A 15,425-nucleotide genomic window follows, 5' to 3' on the forward strand; every position below is an offset into this window, starting at 1 on the left:
AAAATCAGATAACCAATCAAAATGCTTAAAAATTGCGGGAAACTCACAGAAGATGAACCTGCATAAACCGGTTTAAACCTGCTCGTGCCTTGCACAGCTTACTTAGAAGAAAAACCACCATATTAACCCTTTAATGTTTACCATAAACAACCAATAAATAAACCTGTTGTAAGGGGGCTGTGTTCTCATGCGACCCCCCTAAGATAAACTCAGGGGAGGGCGTTCATGGTAACACAAGCCCCACTTATTGCTAATAAATAAAAACAAAGAGACAAAATATAGGTTTGGAATAAATAATTTTTTGGCCGTGGCGTTTATTTTGAGTAACCAGAATAATAATTTAAATAAATTATAACTAACTAAATCTTTAAAAAGCTTTCCATGAATTTAAAAACCAAATACCATGAAATTGTCCAAATCCACCCAAAAGGGCGATTTTCCCAAAAGCCAGACCTCATTGAGGGATGGCCCCCCCAAAACGCCGCAGCCAAAGTTCAATAATGGCCTGGAGATCTAAATTGAAGATATCCAGGCCAACATCCGACAAATGCACCCAATCCCTCCTATATAGCCCAGGAACCGGATCCTCAAGATTAGAGTGCCTAAAAGAAAACCCATGAATCAAAGGCATAAATTTCTGGACCGCTCTATTAACCCTCTTCCTTATACGCTCCAAAAAACGAGTATTATTTTGAAGCCATAAAAATCTTGGTACGATCTCCGAAAAAACAAAAGTTGAATCAAAAAATTCTGTTTTTAGCAAGCAAAGATCCTTTTTAATAAATGCTAAAAGGTCAAGAGTAGCTATTTTCCCCAAATCGTTACCCCCCAAATGAAAAATGACTAAATTTGGATGAGGGCTTCTTTCTGCTAGTCTATGCATTTCCAAAATTAAGTCCCGCCAAACCATACCCCTCCTGCTATGCCAAAAAATCTGTAACGAGGAACTATCAATTGATAAGTTCTGTGTATAACATCTTACGGTAGCCCTCTTCTCCGCCCAATAAACAAAGGAATGTCCGATGATCCATATTGTGATGATACCTAAGAAATGAATAACACGTTAATGATAGTAAAAATTTGGACGGACATACAGCTTAAAGCGGTTAGATTCCCATCTACCAATTCTCTTTATAGTGGTTTCATTTAGGCCCAAACTGGCTGCTTCTGTAGCCGCACCAATACGAAATGAATGGGAAGAAAAATTTTGACCACCAAGATTTAAATGCTCTAATGCCTTTTTAAGGATAAAGTTAAATTGAAACACCGTCGCAGGTTGCCCATTCCTGTGTACGAAAAATGGGCCGAGAAAATTCGGCCGATGAGCCAACCATCTCGTAGCATTAAAAACTGGGCAAATAATCGAATCTGACACAGAATTTAGCTTTACCGATGACCCTCTGCCCAATTGATCTGTCTTGGATTTTTTAATAAATAAGTGCAAGCAGCGATCTACTATTTGTACATGCTCAAAAAACAAACCCGATGGGGAGGATTTACTTAAAGAAACAACTTCAGACACCCGTAAAGCTGCAAAAAATGAAAGAGAAAAAGCCGCAGAAAAAAGGAAGGCCTCGAATTGATCATCACATACTGTGAAAAGGGCTAGACAAATGTCTCTTAAAATGTTAACTGATATCGGGCGGCGACGATCTGCAGAAAACGTAGCTTTCTTAAAATCCTTTAAAAACTGCTTAACTAAAAAATACTCAGTTAAAGGTTTCTTACCTAAGGCCTTAAGAAAAAACGATATTCCCGCTAAATTCTTATATATGGCAGAATAAGATGAACCATTTATTACTAATTGCTCAATAAAAAATAATGCGACAGCCGGGTCTGACTCGTTGAAGAGATAATTGTGTAATTGACAGAAATTAACCCATAACTTCCAAGCAGCCGAATATTCGGCCCAAGTTTTTTCTGCCAAAGAATTTTTCACAAAATGTTGAATTAAACCTGAATCAAGTCCCATAACTGCCGAGGACAAATTGATCTTCCCATGACCTCTTCTGGAACTTGATCCAAAGAACGAGACGCCTGGCGGTGACAAATAAACTGCGCATTATAAATATTAATATTGCTAGAAAAAACAGCCTTCAACCAGATATTGAATTTCAAACAAATAAGAGTAAGATGCCTCAGGATGATGGAACACTGCCTATTCTTTGATGAAAGGGTATTCAACATGAAAACCAAGTTTTGTTTGTCAGAGTGAAATAAGATTCGCCTGTTGGAAAGATGAGCGCCCCAAAACTGAATAGCTAAAAAAATGGAAAACAGGTCCAAAAATGATGGGTTTTTAGTGACCTTAGCATTCACCCATGACTGGGGCCAAGACTCAAAGGCCCAGTAAGAAAAAAATGAAAGGCTCATACCTAAGTGCTCATGAGTAAAAATGGACAAACCCAGATCCTCATCAGAGGCAAAAGGTGTTTGCCATAATTTTTTTCCATTAAAGTTACGCAGGAATTGCAGCCAAATCCGTAAGTCATCCTTAACCTCTTTACTCAAAAATATGAGAGAGCGAGGAGAAGACTGACCGGATGTAAGTTCATAAAGACGCTTGGAAAAAGCACGACCCATAGGTATGATTTTAAGCGCAAAATTTAGCATACCCAAAAGAGATTGAAGCTCCCTAAGGGTAACACTTTCCCTTGTTAAAAATAAATTAATTAAGGAGCACATTTTACCTATCTTGTCAGAAGGGAGGGAACATGTCATGCTGGAGGAATCAATATGAATGCCTAAAAATTCCAACGAAGTGCAGGGAGAGACTGTTTTTTCTACGGCAATAGGAACGCCAAAATGGAGACAAATTTTAAGGACCCTATCAAGAAGGAAACTACATATATTTGAACTACTAGGGCCTATAAACAAGAAGTCATCTAGGTAGTGAAGAACCCCGCCATCAGAAAGGGAAAATTGGACCACCCAATGCAAAAACGAGGAAAATGACTCAAAATAATAACATGATAACGAAAAACCCATAGGGAGGCATTTGTCAAAAAAGAATTTATTATTAAAACAAAAACCAAGTGAATTGAACCCATCTGGATTAACTGGTAAGAGTCTAAATGCCGATTTTATGTCTGATTTAGCCATCAAAGCATTAGAACCAAATTTTTGTAATAATTCCAAAGCCTCATCAAAAGAAGAATACCTAACAGAGCATAAAGATGAGTCAACTTCGTCATTAAGTGACGCTCCTTTCGGATACGACAAATGGTGTATCAATCGAAAGGAGCCTTGCTCTTTTTTAGGAACTACCCCAAGAGGGGAGATCCTAAAATTAACAAAGGGAGGAGAATCGAAGGGGCCAGCTGCCCTACCCGACTCAACTTCCTTAAAGATTTTTTCTTTCACAATTAAAGGGAATTCAGAAGCAGATGGTAAGTTCCGAACAAAAGAACAACCAACCCCTTTAAACTGCGGAACAAAAAATCCATAGTAAAAACCTTGAAAAATCATTGAGCTAATCTCCCGATCTGGAAATACCTCTAGCCACGGCACCATATTTTGTAGCTTCACCGGAGTCGAGGCCCTTTGGAATGGATTCCTTAAGGGCTTGTTGACCAGATTGGAATTGCTTTTTACAACATTTGGACATGGAATGGCTGTTTCCGCAAAAGGAGCATTCATGCCGAAAACGGCAATTAAGGGCCCATTTACAATTGCCTTCATTAAATGCAAAGCAGACTCCTTTTTTAGCGGGAGCAGCCACTCCCTGTCTAGATGACGAGAATTTTTGGGGCAGCATCAAGTTAATTCAAAGTCCTATGTCCTTCTTGCCCCAGGATAAATCGGGGTGCATGGCTAGCTTTTGCCTAAAAGATTCATCATAGATGAGCCAAGCCATGCCCCCAAAATTCCTATAGGCTTCTAAAATAGTATCCAAATGCTGAAAGAGACCTGAACATATGTTAGGAAATTTTTCTCCAGGAACTGCAGCATAGATAGAAAAGGCTTGAAGCCAATTGTTAAATGATTTAACTTGAGAATATTTCCTTTTGTCCTCCGTCTCATCCTTCCTCTCATATCTATGCTGCAGTTCTTTTACAGATGGCAGTAATGAGAATAAATCAACATACTCCCTATTCCATATCTGCTCTTTTAACGCAGAGCTCAGATGGAATCCAAGTGGTGACAATTCACATGTAAGGGACTCCTTTAAAAATACCTCAGGTAGACCAGGTTTTTGTATAAGATTAACCCTACCTGCAACACATTGTGCAGCAGGTGCTGAAGAGATCTGAGGAGACCCTTTAGATAAATATTCGTTAATAATATCTTTTACCATCGATTTTAGATCAATAGGGGGGACAGACAGGGGCACATTTAAAATCTCACCCCTATCCGGTCTGATGTCGTCCTTGTCTGTGGGAGCAGAAGCACTCAAGCCCGTATCAGAGGGCGAATGCTGCTGCAAAGGGAGCTCCTGCTCTTCATCCGAGCCAGGCGATATGGATCTCCATGCGGCCGCTGCAGCGCAGGCAGCACTCGGTTTTCTTGTAGCGGCTTTTTTCATCCTTTGTGGTTCAGGCGCCAGCACTCCCTGGGCTATCGCACCTCTTTTATGGGTGCGATAGCTAGATGGATCCCCGCCGATGTGTCCTCTGCTTGCCGGCCGGCTTCCACCGTGAGTTAAGGCGGAAGTGGCCGTGGAAGATGATGACGGGGGCGTCGCTTGATGAATTCCGGCAGAGTCGCGCAGTGGGCTGCGAGAGTTCAGACGCGATGGCTTCCTGTTCCTGTTCCGACTGTCACGGGTCCGGTCAGCTGACGAAGATGGCGGCGGCGAAAAAGATCTCCTCGGCTGTCGGTTCCTTGCGGAGCTGCGTGAAGAACGTTGAGGTGCCGGAGACGCTGGAGGGACACTTGGAGAGAGCGGAGACCGAGGACCACAAGCTGCGATAGCCTCCGGAGCGGAGGTAGGTAATATAGCAGGTTTTATAGCCAGGCAGCTTTGTAGCCACTCAGCGCCGCCCTCCTCTTCGGCCCTCCTCAGCAGCTGTTCCATCAGTGCTTCCATCTGACGTCTTCCGGTCTTCAGATCTTCCTGAGGTCGATTGATGAAACGGTCCCAAAACAGCTGATTATATATCAACGAATTCTTCCAGCACAAAATCAGATAACCAATCAAAATGCTTAAAAATTGCGGGAAACTCACAGAAGATGAACCTGCATAAACCGGTTTAAACCTGCTCGTGCCTTGCACAGCTTACTTAGAAGAAAAACCACCATATTAACCCTTTAATGTTTACCATAAACAACCAATAAATAAACCTGTTGTAAGGGGGCTGTGTTCTCATGCGACCCCCCTAAGATAAACTCAGGGGAGGGCGTTCATTAGGTGGAGGTGAGAGGTATGTATGTTGGTGTCTGTGTATTTTGTGTAGGTATGTATGTAGGTGTCTGTGTTTTAGAAGGAGGTGAGAGGTATGTATGTTGGTGTCTGTATTAGGGCACAGTCAGACGGCCATGTAAATCGGACTAAGATCATAAATGTATTCATATATTTCTATGCAGCTATTACCCTCGGGTCGGGAGTGGTGCCGTCCAGTCCGTGCATTGCGGTCCGATCTCGGTCTGATTTATACAGCCATCTGACTGCACCCTTATGTGGAGATGAGAGGTATGTACGTCTGTATATTAGAGGGATCTGAGAGGTATGTATGTTGGTGTGGTGTTTATGTATTAGGAGGAGATGAAGTGTATGTATGTCTGTATATCAGGCATTGTGTCTGAGATAAACATGAGAGGTAGGTGTCTTTTTTAGGTGGAGGTCCCAGGCTCTATCTTATATTTACTATAGACTGAGTATGCTGCTCCAATTAACCATTCACCTTCCAATTTCAAACATTTTTTTCTCCACAGTTTAGTCACCAGTGTCCCCACCCTGTGAAGGGTGGATAAAGCTGTCCCTGATGCCTCAGCAAGACAGTTGAGAGGTATGCGCTAAATGTAGACTCTCTTATCTTGTATCAGTCTGGGAGAGTGGGAGAGTGTGAGTGCAGACTACAACATTAACCCATCCGAAGCCACGGCGATCAGCTAAGAATCACCTGTTGCATCCACAAGCAGGGATGTGGATAACCATTATCGGGACAGTCAACACCATGTAAGTTCATCACTTGGAAACACAAGTGTAAATACAGTCCAATAAGAACAGCTCGTATAATGTGACACTTTATGCAAAATATACAAAGATGTATAAACTTACGGTAAATTTGAATTCAGAGCCGATAAATTGTCTCGTGTGCGGAAAGGATTTTATTTAGAGTAAAGAAAAAAGGAGTACCTGAAATGGTGATCTCAGATATGAATTATGTCCTACAAAGAAATTCTTTTTGACCGTTGTCGTAAAGTTCAGGGTCTTAACTAGTTCTATTCTGTTTTGTATCTCTGTATGTATAGTCTTTATAATAGATCTCCATGCAAGCCAGACAAGGTATATATACTGTACATGCATAAGGATTGATCGGGGATACAATTAAATGTATCGGCCCCAAACATAAATTAAAATATATCTTGGGGGTATGTACAAAAATTAACTCATACATTTTGGCTTTAAAGTGAAATATTAGAACAAAATGCAAAAATGAGCATTCATGGAAAGCTTTTACTAGAAATGCTTAAGACAGAAAAAAACACAAAATGATGGCATATTTTATACATTATTATGTGGATATTCTAATATACGTAAATAGTGTAAAATGATCAAACTTTCTTTTATAATTTGATGGCATTTTTGTACATACTCCCAACCTTCATGCAGACTAACACACATCATTTATTTTAATCTTTTTGATGATTTATTCACGTCTTGTGTTGTGATATGAAGGGAAATGTATTTTAGCACTTGGAAGCAATGATGGTAACAGTCAGAAAATGATATACAGTGGGTGCTATATTCGATGATTGTGTTCACCTAACATGACACACTGTTTCTCTATAATTTCCATTTACGATCTTGAAAAAATTATAATAAAAATATAAATGTTCATACTATGGATTAAATAATTGCTTTTTGTGTTATCTACACATAAGTATGTCCAGCTGGGAAACTTAACTTGGTCCTTGATCTTGATAAAATCGTGATTTGGATCATATTACTTTAATTGCAAAAGATAATGAAGCTATTGATTATTATTATTATTAATATTATTATTATTATTATATGAAAAATAGATACATTTGGAATGGTAAATCAGTTTAGGTTTCATGTAATTAAAGCTTAAGAAATATTGTCATTATAAATAATAATAATAATAAAATAAATATTTTCAAATTTAAGAATGGGGAAAAAAATGTTAAATGTTCCAAATAGCAATTCAGCTATTCGGGATTGGTCTAATGAATCCTTTGATTTTTAGATTACATATTTATATTTATTTTAATATTATAAATTATATTTTTAATGCTCATTATGTCATTTTGTCCTATCCAGAACAAGATTCCAGAATCAAAGGCGAAATGGGGGAGTGGGGCTTCCTGAGCTCATTGTTAGATGCAGTACAGGAGCACTCTCCCATGGTGGGACGATTCTGGCTGGTGGTGATGCTGATTTTCCGCATACTGATTCTGGCGACGGTGGGCAGCGATATGTTTGAAGATGAACAAGAGGAATTTGTGTGTAACACTATGCAGCCCGGTTGTCGGCAAGTGTGCTATGACCAAGCTTTTCCCATCTCACACTACCGCTTCTGGGTCTTCCACATTGTGTTGCTATCGGCTCCAGCGGTGCTTTTTGTCATATACTCCATGCACCAAAATGCCAAAATAGGAAGAGATGCAGAAGAAGCAGCTCAGCATGGTCAGCAGACCAGCATAAGATCCAAGTTAAAGTCTGAGCAGCGGGGACGCCACATACGGACCTTCTACATCATCAATGTGGTGATGAGGATAATGGCAGAGGTGGGTTTTCTGGTGGGGCAGTGGCTTCTCTATGGGTTTAAAGTATCCCCGGAGTATGCTTGTGTGCGTCCTCCCTGCCCAAACACAGTGGACTGTTTTGTATCCAGACCCACAGAGAAGACAATCTTTCTTCAATTCTACTTTGTGGTCGGGATAATCTCTGCAGTTCTTAGTCTGTCGGAACTGCTACACATTCTGGTGAAAGGAAAATGTCGCTCCCGGGATGGCCTAGGACCTAGTCCACCACCAGCATACGAGAGGGATAACTGGTCCAACAGAGAACATGAGAGGACAAATCATTTTCTTTTGCAGCGACAGACTAATGATGAGAGGAGGGCTAGCGGGGCTGGTGGTCACCGACTTTCCATTGCATACCCTCCCGGAAGTGCTTACAAACTGAAAGTGACCCCCAGCTCGGCAATCAGCAGTAAGTCATCCAGACTGATCAAAGGGGACTTAACAGTTTAGAAAAGGTATTAAAATAACAGACACTCGTAAAGATGGCACCACAGCGGAGCGGTGACTCTCCTGCTGGATAACTTGTATTTTTGGTTTTGTAAACTCTTGCAATATTTTGTACAGCTAGTTCAATCATTAATTAATCTGTAATAGCCTATCGTTATAGAAAGATCTAACTAAAGTGTTTTTATAAGTTCATAGAATAGTCAAAAATGTAGTGAAAGCTCTAGTAGCAAAAGGTACTATAGATCCAGAGAGGACAATGCACTACAATGAACCAAATGACCCTCTAGAAGAAAATGTTTTGTATTCCAGTATTAGAACAGGGGATGATGTACAAAACCTGGAGACAACAGGATGAGTTAGATGTGCTGAAGACTATGGCACCAATCTCAATGATATATTACACAGACTAAGTCATGGAAAAACAACAATAAAGAAGGAGACGCAAACACTAAAAAACACAAAGATACGTAAAGCGAGGGCAGTCCACAGGAAAGATTATGATGAGCCGCTTAGCTCATGATCAGAGTAATAGTTGGGAATTTCTGGTTCCCATACAAATTTGGCAACAGAACGATGCCCCGCACCTATCGGGCGCCATTTATACTTCTGCCCTTGCCAAATAAATGTAAAAGTCAGATAGCTTCTTAAATAGACTCATAAAAGTATAAGCTTTGTAAGTCGTCTTTTTAGGAGGTATGAGGGCTTTGAAACCTCTAGATTGGGACGGCAATAAGTATCTGATTTCAGTACTGCCCCCCTCCTTACCCCACACACCATCGATCACAAGATCATTTCTGCCATTTTCAACCAATGGCTAAAATGTAAAATATATATATATATATATATATATATATATATATTTATATTTAATACTTTCTTTACATTGTGCTTATAATTAGCTAGGTATTATAGAAATATTTGTTGATCTTTTTGGCTGCTGGTCATGCATTTCATTTATTAATGCCTCCCTAGCTATAGGACAGGCTGCGTGTATTGTAATAGTTCAGCTGCATACACTTTAATGTAACTATCCTGCAATACCATGTGCAGCCTATTGACTTGAGTGGCACTGTTTCCAGGGGAAGGGAGGGGGGACATTTGTTTTTTATTCATACATCCTCTTTAAAGAGAAATTGTCATTGGGATAAGATGACATTTGAACTAGAGCATCTGGATATTGCCCTATCAAAGCTAAACTCGAGGACACAACTGTGCCTCAATGCCAGTAAGGAGCAGAGATGCCAAAGCAAATATAAGACGTGTCCACTGAATTGTATCACCAGTACGTCCTCTGGAAGCCATCAGCTTTCGTACACACAGCAGCATGATACCTCATGAGACTGATTTGCACTAAACTAGGCAACTAATCTTACTTCACTGGCATCACCCCTCTGATTTATACAGAATATAAAAAGGACCAGATCCAATAAAGTGTCAGGATTTATGGCAGGCTGGAGAGAGGGCAGGCTGGGATTTGTATATTATAAGTCTCTATACTGCAGTGGAATGTGTGCAGAGAATTTCAGCGCTGAGCCTGAGCATCACCAGCACAAGCCAAAGATACCAACCACGTCTCCCTTAAATGGCAAATAAATGTAAAAGTCAGACAGCTTCTTGCATAGACACATAAAAGTAAAAGCCTTGTACATAAGCAAAACCCTCGGCCGACAGCTGTATCTGGTACCGTCTCTGTAGGGAAAACTGACTAATAAGGTATATTCCTAGCATTGAGCTCATGATAGCAAATAGCTGATTAGTAGTCAGCCCCTGAGACCTACAATCTCCTTCTAGGATCCCCTCTGAGGTGGCCACGTTCATATATTCACTATTTGGTCAGTATTTTACCTCAGTATTTGTAAGCCAAAACCAGGAGTGGGTGATAAATACAGAAGTGGTGCATATGTTTCTATTATACTTTTCCTCTGACTGTTCCACTCCTGGTTTTGGCTTACACATACTGAGGTAAAATACTGATCAAATACTGAATGTGTGAACGGTGCTTGTAGCGGATTTGCACCAAATTATAAAAACATGGCTGCCTTCTTCCACAACAGTGACAGGAATGTCCATAAGTCGTATTGGATTGCAGCACAGTCCTATTCACTCCCATGGAGCTGTGGCTGGGCTACGACACCAAATACAATCCATGGACAGGGTGTTGTTCCTGGAAGGAAGCAGCAATTTTTTAAATCCTGTTTAATTACCTGTGTCCATATATACTTAGATAAAAAAAAGGTCAAAATGTCCTCCCTGGTGTATAGTATATGTTCTATGTTCGTATGAGACAGAATGACATAAAACACTGCAATTAACATCCAAGTAAAAGATCTCTACATGTGAAGGCCCTGAAAATGAATAAAACAATGATTACTGAAGTTACAGACCCAAATCATGAAGCTTCTCTAATCCCACCCCGTACTATCAGGTCCCTGTGACAACACTTCCGGTCAGGCCATGTTATCCACATGCCTATAACTGTCATAGCACATATACGGTATATTGTAAAAAGAGTGAATTATTTAAAGGCAACCTGTCAGGTCCCCGAATCCTCAGAAATTACTGTCCCTTCCTCCCTGCTCTCCCTGCACACGCCTGGATGTCAGCAGGACCACTGCTTTGGGCATACACTCCCTGAGCAGTAGCATTGATTGACAGTGGTCCCGTACAAGGCAGGGAGAGCAGGAACTATTAAACTTAGTTTTTAAACATGCACATTTTGCATTTAGGGCTAATAAAAGCATAATTAAGGAGAATATTAGGAGACTGATAAAGCATTCATAATACCTTGCAGGAGTAAATCCTGAAGACAGGTTCTCTTTAGTGTTAGTAGTGCTTAAAGGGGTATTCCCATCTCCAAGATCCTATCTCAATATGTAGTAGGTGTGTTAATAATACTCTTGGCAAATACGTTCAATTGGAAATGTAGCATAGTTCTTCTGATTCGCTATGTCGCCTACCTGATGTGCAGGGCATTGCAATAGCTTAGGTATCCAAGTGGTTATGACCACTAACAGTAAACTAGCTGTCACTATATCAGTGGTCGTAATCATGGATACCTAAGCTACTGAAATGCCCTGCACATGGGGTAAGCAACATAGCGAATCAGAAGAACTATACTACATTTCTAATTGGAGGTATTTGCTAATATTATTGTTACACCTGCTACATATTGGGGTAGGGTCTTGGAGATGGGAATATCACTTTAAAGGTTCTGTCTATGATTGTACATCCCCTCCTTTGTCCTATGATCTCTGAACTCAGGGACCAAATGTCATCAGTAGTGAAAAGGAATGTAAGCTAGGGCAATGCTCTCCTACCTGTGGCACTCCAGCTCTTGTAGCACTGCTATTCACAACAGCTGGAGATCCACAATTTGAGGAGTGCTGACACCATTGCACTGGGAACGCCTCTACTAAAACTTATTTTGCACTAACATTGATAGATTTGAAAGTAGCTTTGCCGGAATTGCACGCAATGTATATATGTACATGACATTAGCAGCACAACATTAAACTGGATAGTTTGAGGAATAGCTTGCAGACATGAGGAGTGTAGGCCAAGCAATAGTGTTTCCTGAGCTATAGTTATGAGAGTGTCAATCTTTTTGTCTTACTTTGTATTGGCTTTTTATTTATGTAAATACAAATGTCTTTTGTAATATACTATGGTCTAATGTGTGAGTTTAACTATGGGAGGAATTTGCAGCAGATATGCTGGAACGTGTAGTGGTTACACCAGTAACCAGAACATTAAAGAGAATCTGTCAGCAGGATTTCTCCACCCAATCTATTTATGGCTATGGATCGCCCCCACGTAAGGGCAATGGGGTACTCGGTCCCGGGTCCTTCAGTTCCCTCAGCTGGGATGTCACGGTGGCCCGACCCGGACCGTGGCCCTATGAGGGGCGCCCAATAAAAGGCGGAGTTCGTAGATAACGGTAGTGTTCGTGACGCCACCTGTGGTATTCGGTCTGGGTGACCGACGCTGCTTAGGGGTCCGCTGGGGTGATGGAATGGCAGCTAGATGGTGTACCTTCCCACAGGTGAAGTATATCCCCAGGGCTTCCCAGAAGTGTAGATGTTGATGGTGAATGATGTAAGGCGCGGCAAATAACGAGGACACAATGGGTGCAGTCTCTTTACCTTTACTGAAGGCTTCAGCATCCCCAGTCCAGAGTGCCGGTTAACAGGGTAGGCAGGGTCCAGCCGGTCTGATGGCAATTCCAGAGTCCCCCTGATCCAGGTGGAAATCAGTAGCCTACCCCTTGCGCACAGTAACGTAGTAGGTCCCTACTTGCATTAGCTACCATAGGGTCCTCACTCTTGTTACTTCTCTCTCTGTCCCCCAGAGGGATAGGACAAACCCGTATGACGGTGGTGGCCTGAGGCTATTTTATAGGGACCCTAGTGTCGCCCCTCCTCTGCGTTGCCACCTTGTCTGCTTAGGCTCATAGGTCAGACAATCAACTTGGAATCGACTGTCCTGCCGGTCTCTGAAGTAAAGCGTAGAGTCTATTACTCCCTCGGTGTTCCGGCCACCGGATCTGCGCTCAGAGGGAGGCAGCCTGCTTCTAGCTGGTCTCCCTCTGTTGTTTCACTCCTGTTGCTACGACTTCTGTGCTCACTCACTACGGCACACTTCTCCTCGTGTCCTTTCCTAGGAGGTTGCCGCATGGGTTGCAGGCGCAGCTCCGTGTCCTTCTTTCCCTTTTCTGGGCCGAGCCCAGTCTGCTCCTCTCCTCTCCGCCTGGCTCCAACCCCGACTGACTCACTTCCTAACCAACCCCCAGTTTTACCCAAGTGTGAGGAGTGGCCTAATAGATAGAACCTTTTTCTCCCCCTGGTGGCCGGCGTGTGAAGTGTGTGTGGCTGTGATACCTGGCAGGGTGAACTCCTTTGGTGCCATGAGACGTAACATCGCTCCCCCTGGTGGAAGAACAACATTACTGCAACAACCATGACTCTGGGTCGCTGCAGCTACTTTCACACTTGCGTTTTCTGGTTTCCGTCGTCGTGCAGTGAAATGACGTATAGACGGATGTCATGGAAATAGTGAAAAATGTGTGCGACGGATCCTGTGAAATTACTGATGCATTGTTCCTATTTGTCAATGGAAAAAATTCCGGAATTCAAATGTCCGGGGACGAGAGAGAGAGATTGCAGGATCCGTTTTTTTCCCCAAACGACGCATTGTGACGGATTCAAAAAGATGGAAGTGTGAAAGAGGCCTATATGGGCACGCTCTTTCAAAGAGAAGTCCAGCAACACCTTTGCATGTCCAGTTCGTGCCTCCATTACTGAGAAATCAGTGTTTGAATAGATATGCAAATGAGGCTGTAGATCTGAAGCCTGTCACTCCAGCTCTATGCCACACCAAGTGACGCCTCCTCCTGCTTGACTGACAGCTTCTTTGTCTTAAGTCACACAGCATAGAAGATATCAGTAAAGCAGGAGGAGGCAGCGCTCGGTGGGGCACTGCCTTCTCAGGAATGGAGGAATGGACTGGCCATGTAAAGGTATTTGTGGACTCGTCTTTTCTTGTTCAATGACTGCCGGCTGCATGCATGTCAATTGGCGGTTGTTTACTGCCCTGTTTACACAGAACGATCATCAATACAACTGTTCGGTGCTCATAGAATATCATGTTATTGGAAGCACACCTGCTGTTTGCACAGAGCACACTTAAAAGTCGTCACACTAGACGAATGAGCGTTTTTGTTGTTTATCAGGTGAAACACAGGACTGTTTCGACATGCCCATGATCATAAATGAGAATACGTATTAGCTTCCCGTATGAATGGGCAGCATAAATCACAGCTCAAAGGTACAATTGCATATCAGAGGTAACATAGAAGAGTCATTTGTGGACCATAGGGAGAGACGTAACATGTCCAGCGCCATACCCCCCCCCCCGAGTGCTCTCCGATCCGTGATTGACAGGCCTCTCTGTGTGTACAAAGGGAGAGAGCTGTCAATCAACTAGAGCAGGGTGGAGACAATTCGTCCAGGGATGTCATTACATTAGTTTCATCTATTCTAATGGTCCTATGATTTTTCTAAAACACTGAGGCTCATCGTAGAAAAATATACCGGGCTGCAATTGAGCTGCCAGGCTCGGATTCATGCTGCCTTTGGTTTGAGCCACATGAATTGAGTGACAGGTTCCCTTTAAGACATGGCATGGGGAATTGTCTTCTTTATCTGCAAGTATAAAGTCCCTTTAGGTAAGGGGCAACATGTCTGATTTCGTAAATACTTGCATTGCCCATGAAATAATAATAGCCCATTCTATAGAACTCTCTATTCTCTGTTATTATTCCTCTAAATGTGTGAATACGCTGATAACAATGTTATTTTACCATTATCAATAGGGCAATCTTTGAGACTGTCAAATCAGTGACGACCATCCTATTTGAAGCGGAAAAGTAACACCCAGCTGTCAACTTCAATTCCAGAACGAATAACAGAGGAACAGTACAAGAAGTTCTAAGAAAATGTGGGAAATAAATGGATGTGTCAGAATAGCCAGAAGAGTCTCATTAACGGGATTCTCCATGTATAGAAAAAAATACATGCAAGAAATTTCATAGTAAATAAATTACGAAATACCTGGAAATGGAGTCTGTCTCCCAAATTCAAGGGATCCTGTCACCAGTAAAATAGTCCATTAACTAAAGGCACGTTTATAAAGGCCCTTTTTAAATGCATAACTTTCCTGTATTGAATTGAGATACTGATTTGGCTTTTATCCTAAGTGATATTGCAAGACTCATTAAAGGGTTGATTGTGACTTGTAGGATCGCTATTTCCAACAGGTGGCGCTATAGAGTTCAAGTCCTCTTTTTCTCTGAAGAGGCCATTTGCATGTTAACTTTCCTGTAGTCATTCTTCTCTCTTCCTTTGTCCAAGGTTCTGCAAATCATTGACGAGGGTCGTCTCATCAAAGAGGGCTGCACATGCAGATTTTTAGGAGAGCTGGCCTATTGATCCACGCATGCCCTCCCCCATAATGTGACGACTCCAAGTCAAATCATCATTCGGGTTCGA

The 15,425-nt window shown here is 41.8% G+C and overlaps 1 protein-coding gene across 8 annotated transcripts in view; it reads left to right on the forward strand.

The window, feature by feature from the left end:
- The window catches only part of GJD3 (gap junction protein delta 3), a 30,296-nt gene extending 15,129 nt beyond the window's left edge, over positions 1 to 15,167 (forward strand). For 2 of the 8 annotated variants that reach the window (XM_069755695.1, XM_069755697.1), the window contains exons 2-4: positions 5,875 to 5,948; positions 6,415 to 6,448; positions 7,448 to 8,522. In XM_069755695.1, the coding sequence (XP_069611796.1) occupies positions 6,433 to 6,448; positions 7,448 to 8,382 (951 nt within the window). In that variant the 5' untranslated portion in view covers positions 5,875 to 5,948; positions 6,415 to 6,432 and the 3' untranslated portion in view covers positions 8,383 to 8,522. Of the gene's footprint in view, positions 1 to 5,874; positions 6,119 to 6,414; positions 6,449 to 7,447; positions 8,523 to 14,749 lie in introns of those variants that run through there. The other 6 variants (XM_069755699.1, XM_069755702.1, XM_069755703.1 and 3 more) reach the window with 6 other exon arrangements.
- The last annotated feature ends 258 nt before the right edge of the window (positions 15,168 to 15,425 follow it).

This window comes from Ranitomeya imitator, chromosome 2 (genome assembly GCF_032444005.1).
Source record: "Ranitomeya imitator isolate aRanImi1 chromosome 2, aRanImi1.pri, whole genome shotgun sequence".
Lineage (NCBI taxonomy): Eukaryota > Metazoa > Chordata > Amphibia > Anura > Dendrobatidae > Ranitomeya > Ranitomeya imitator.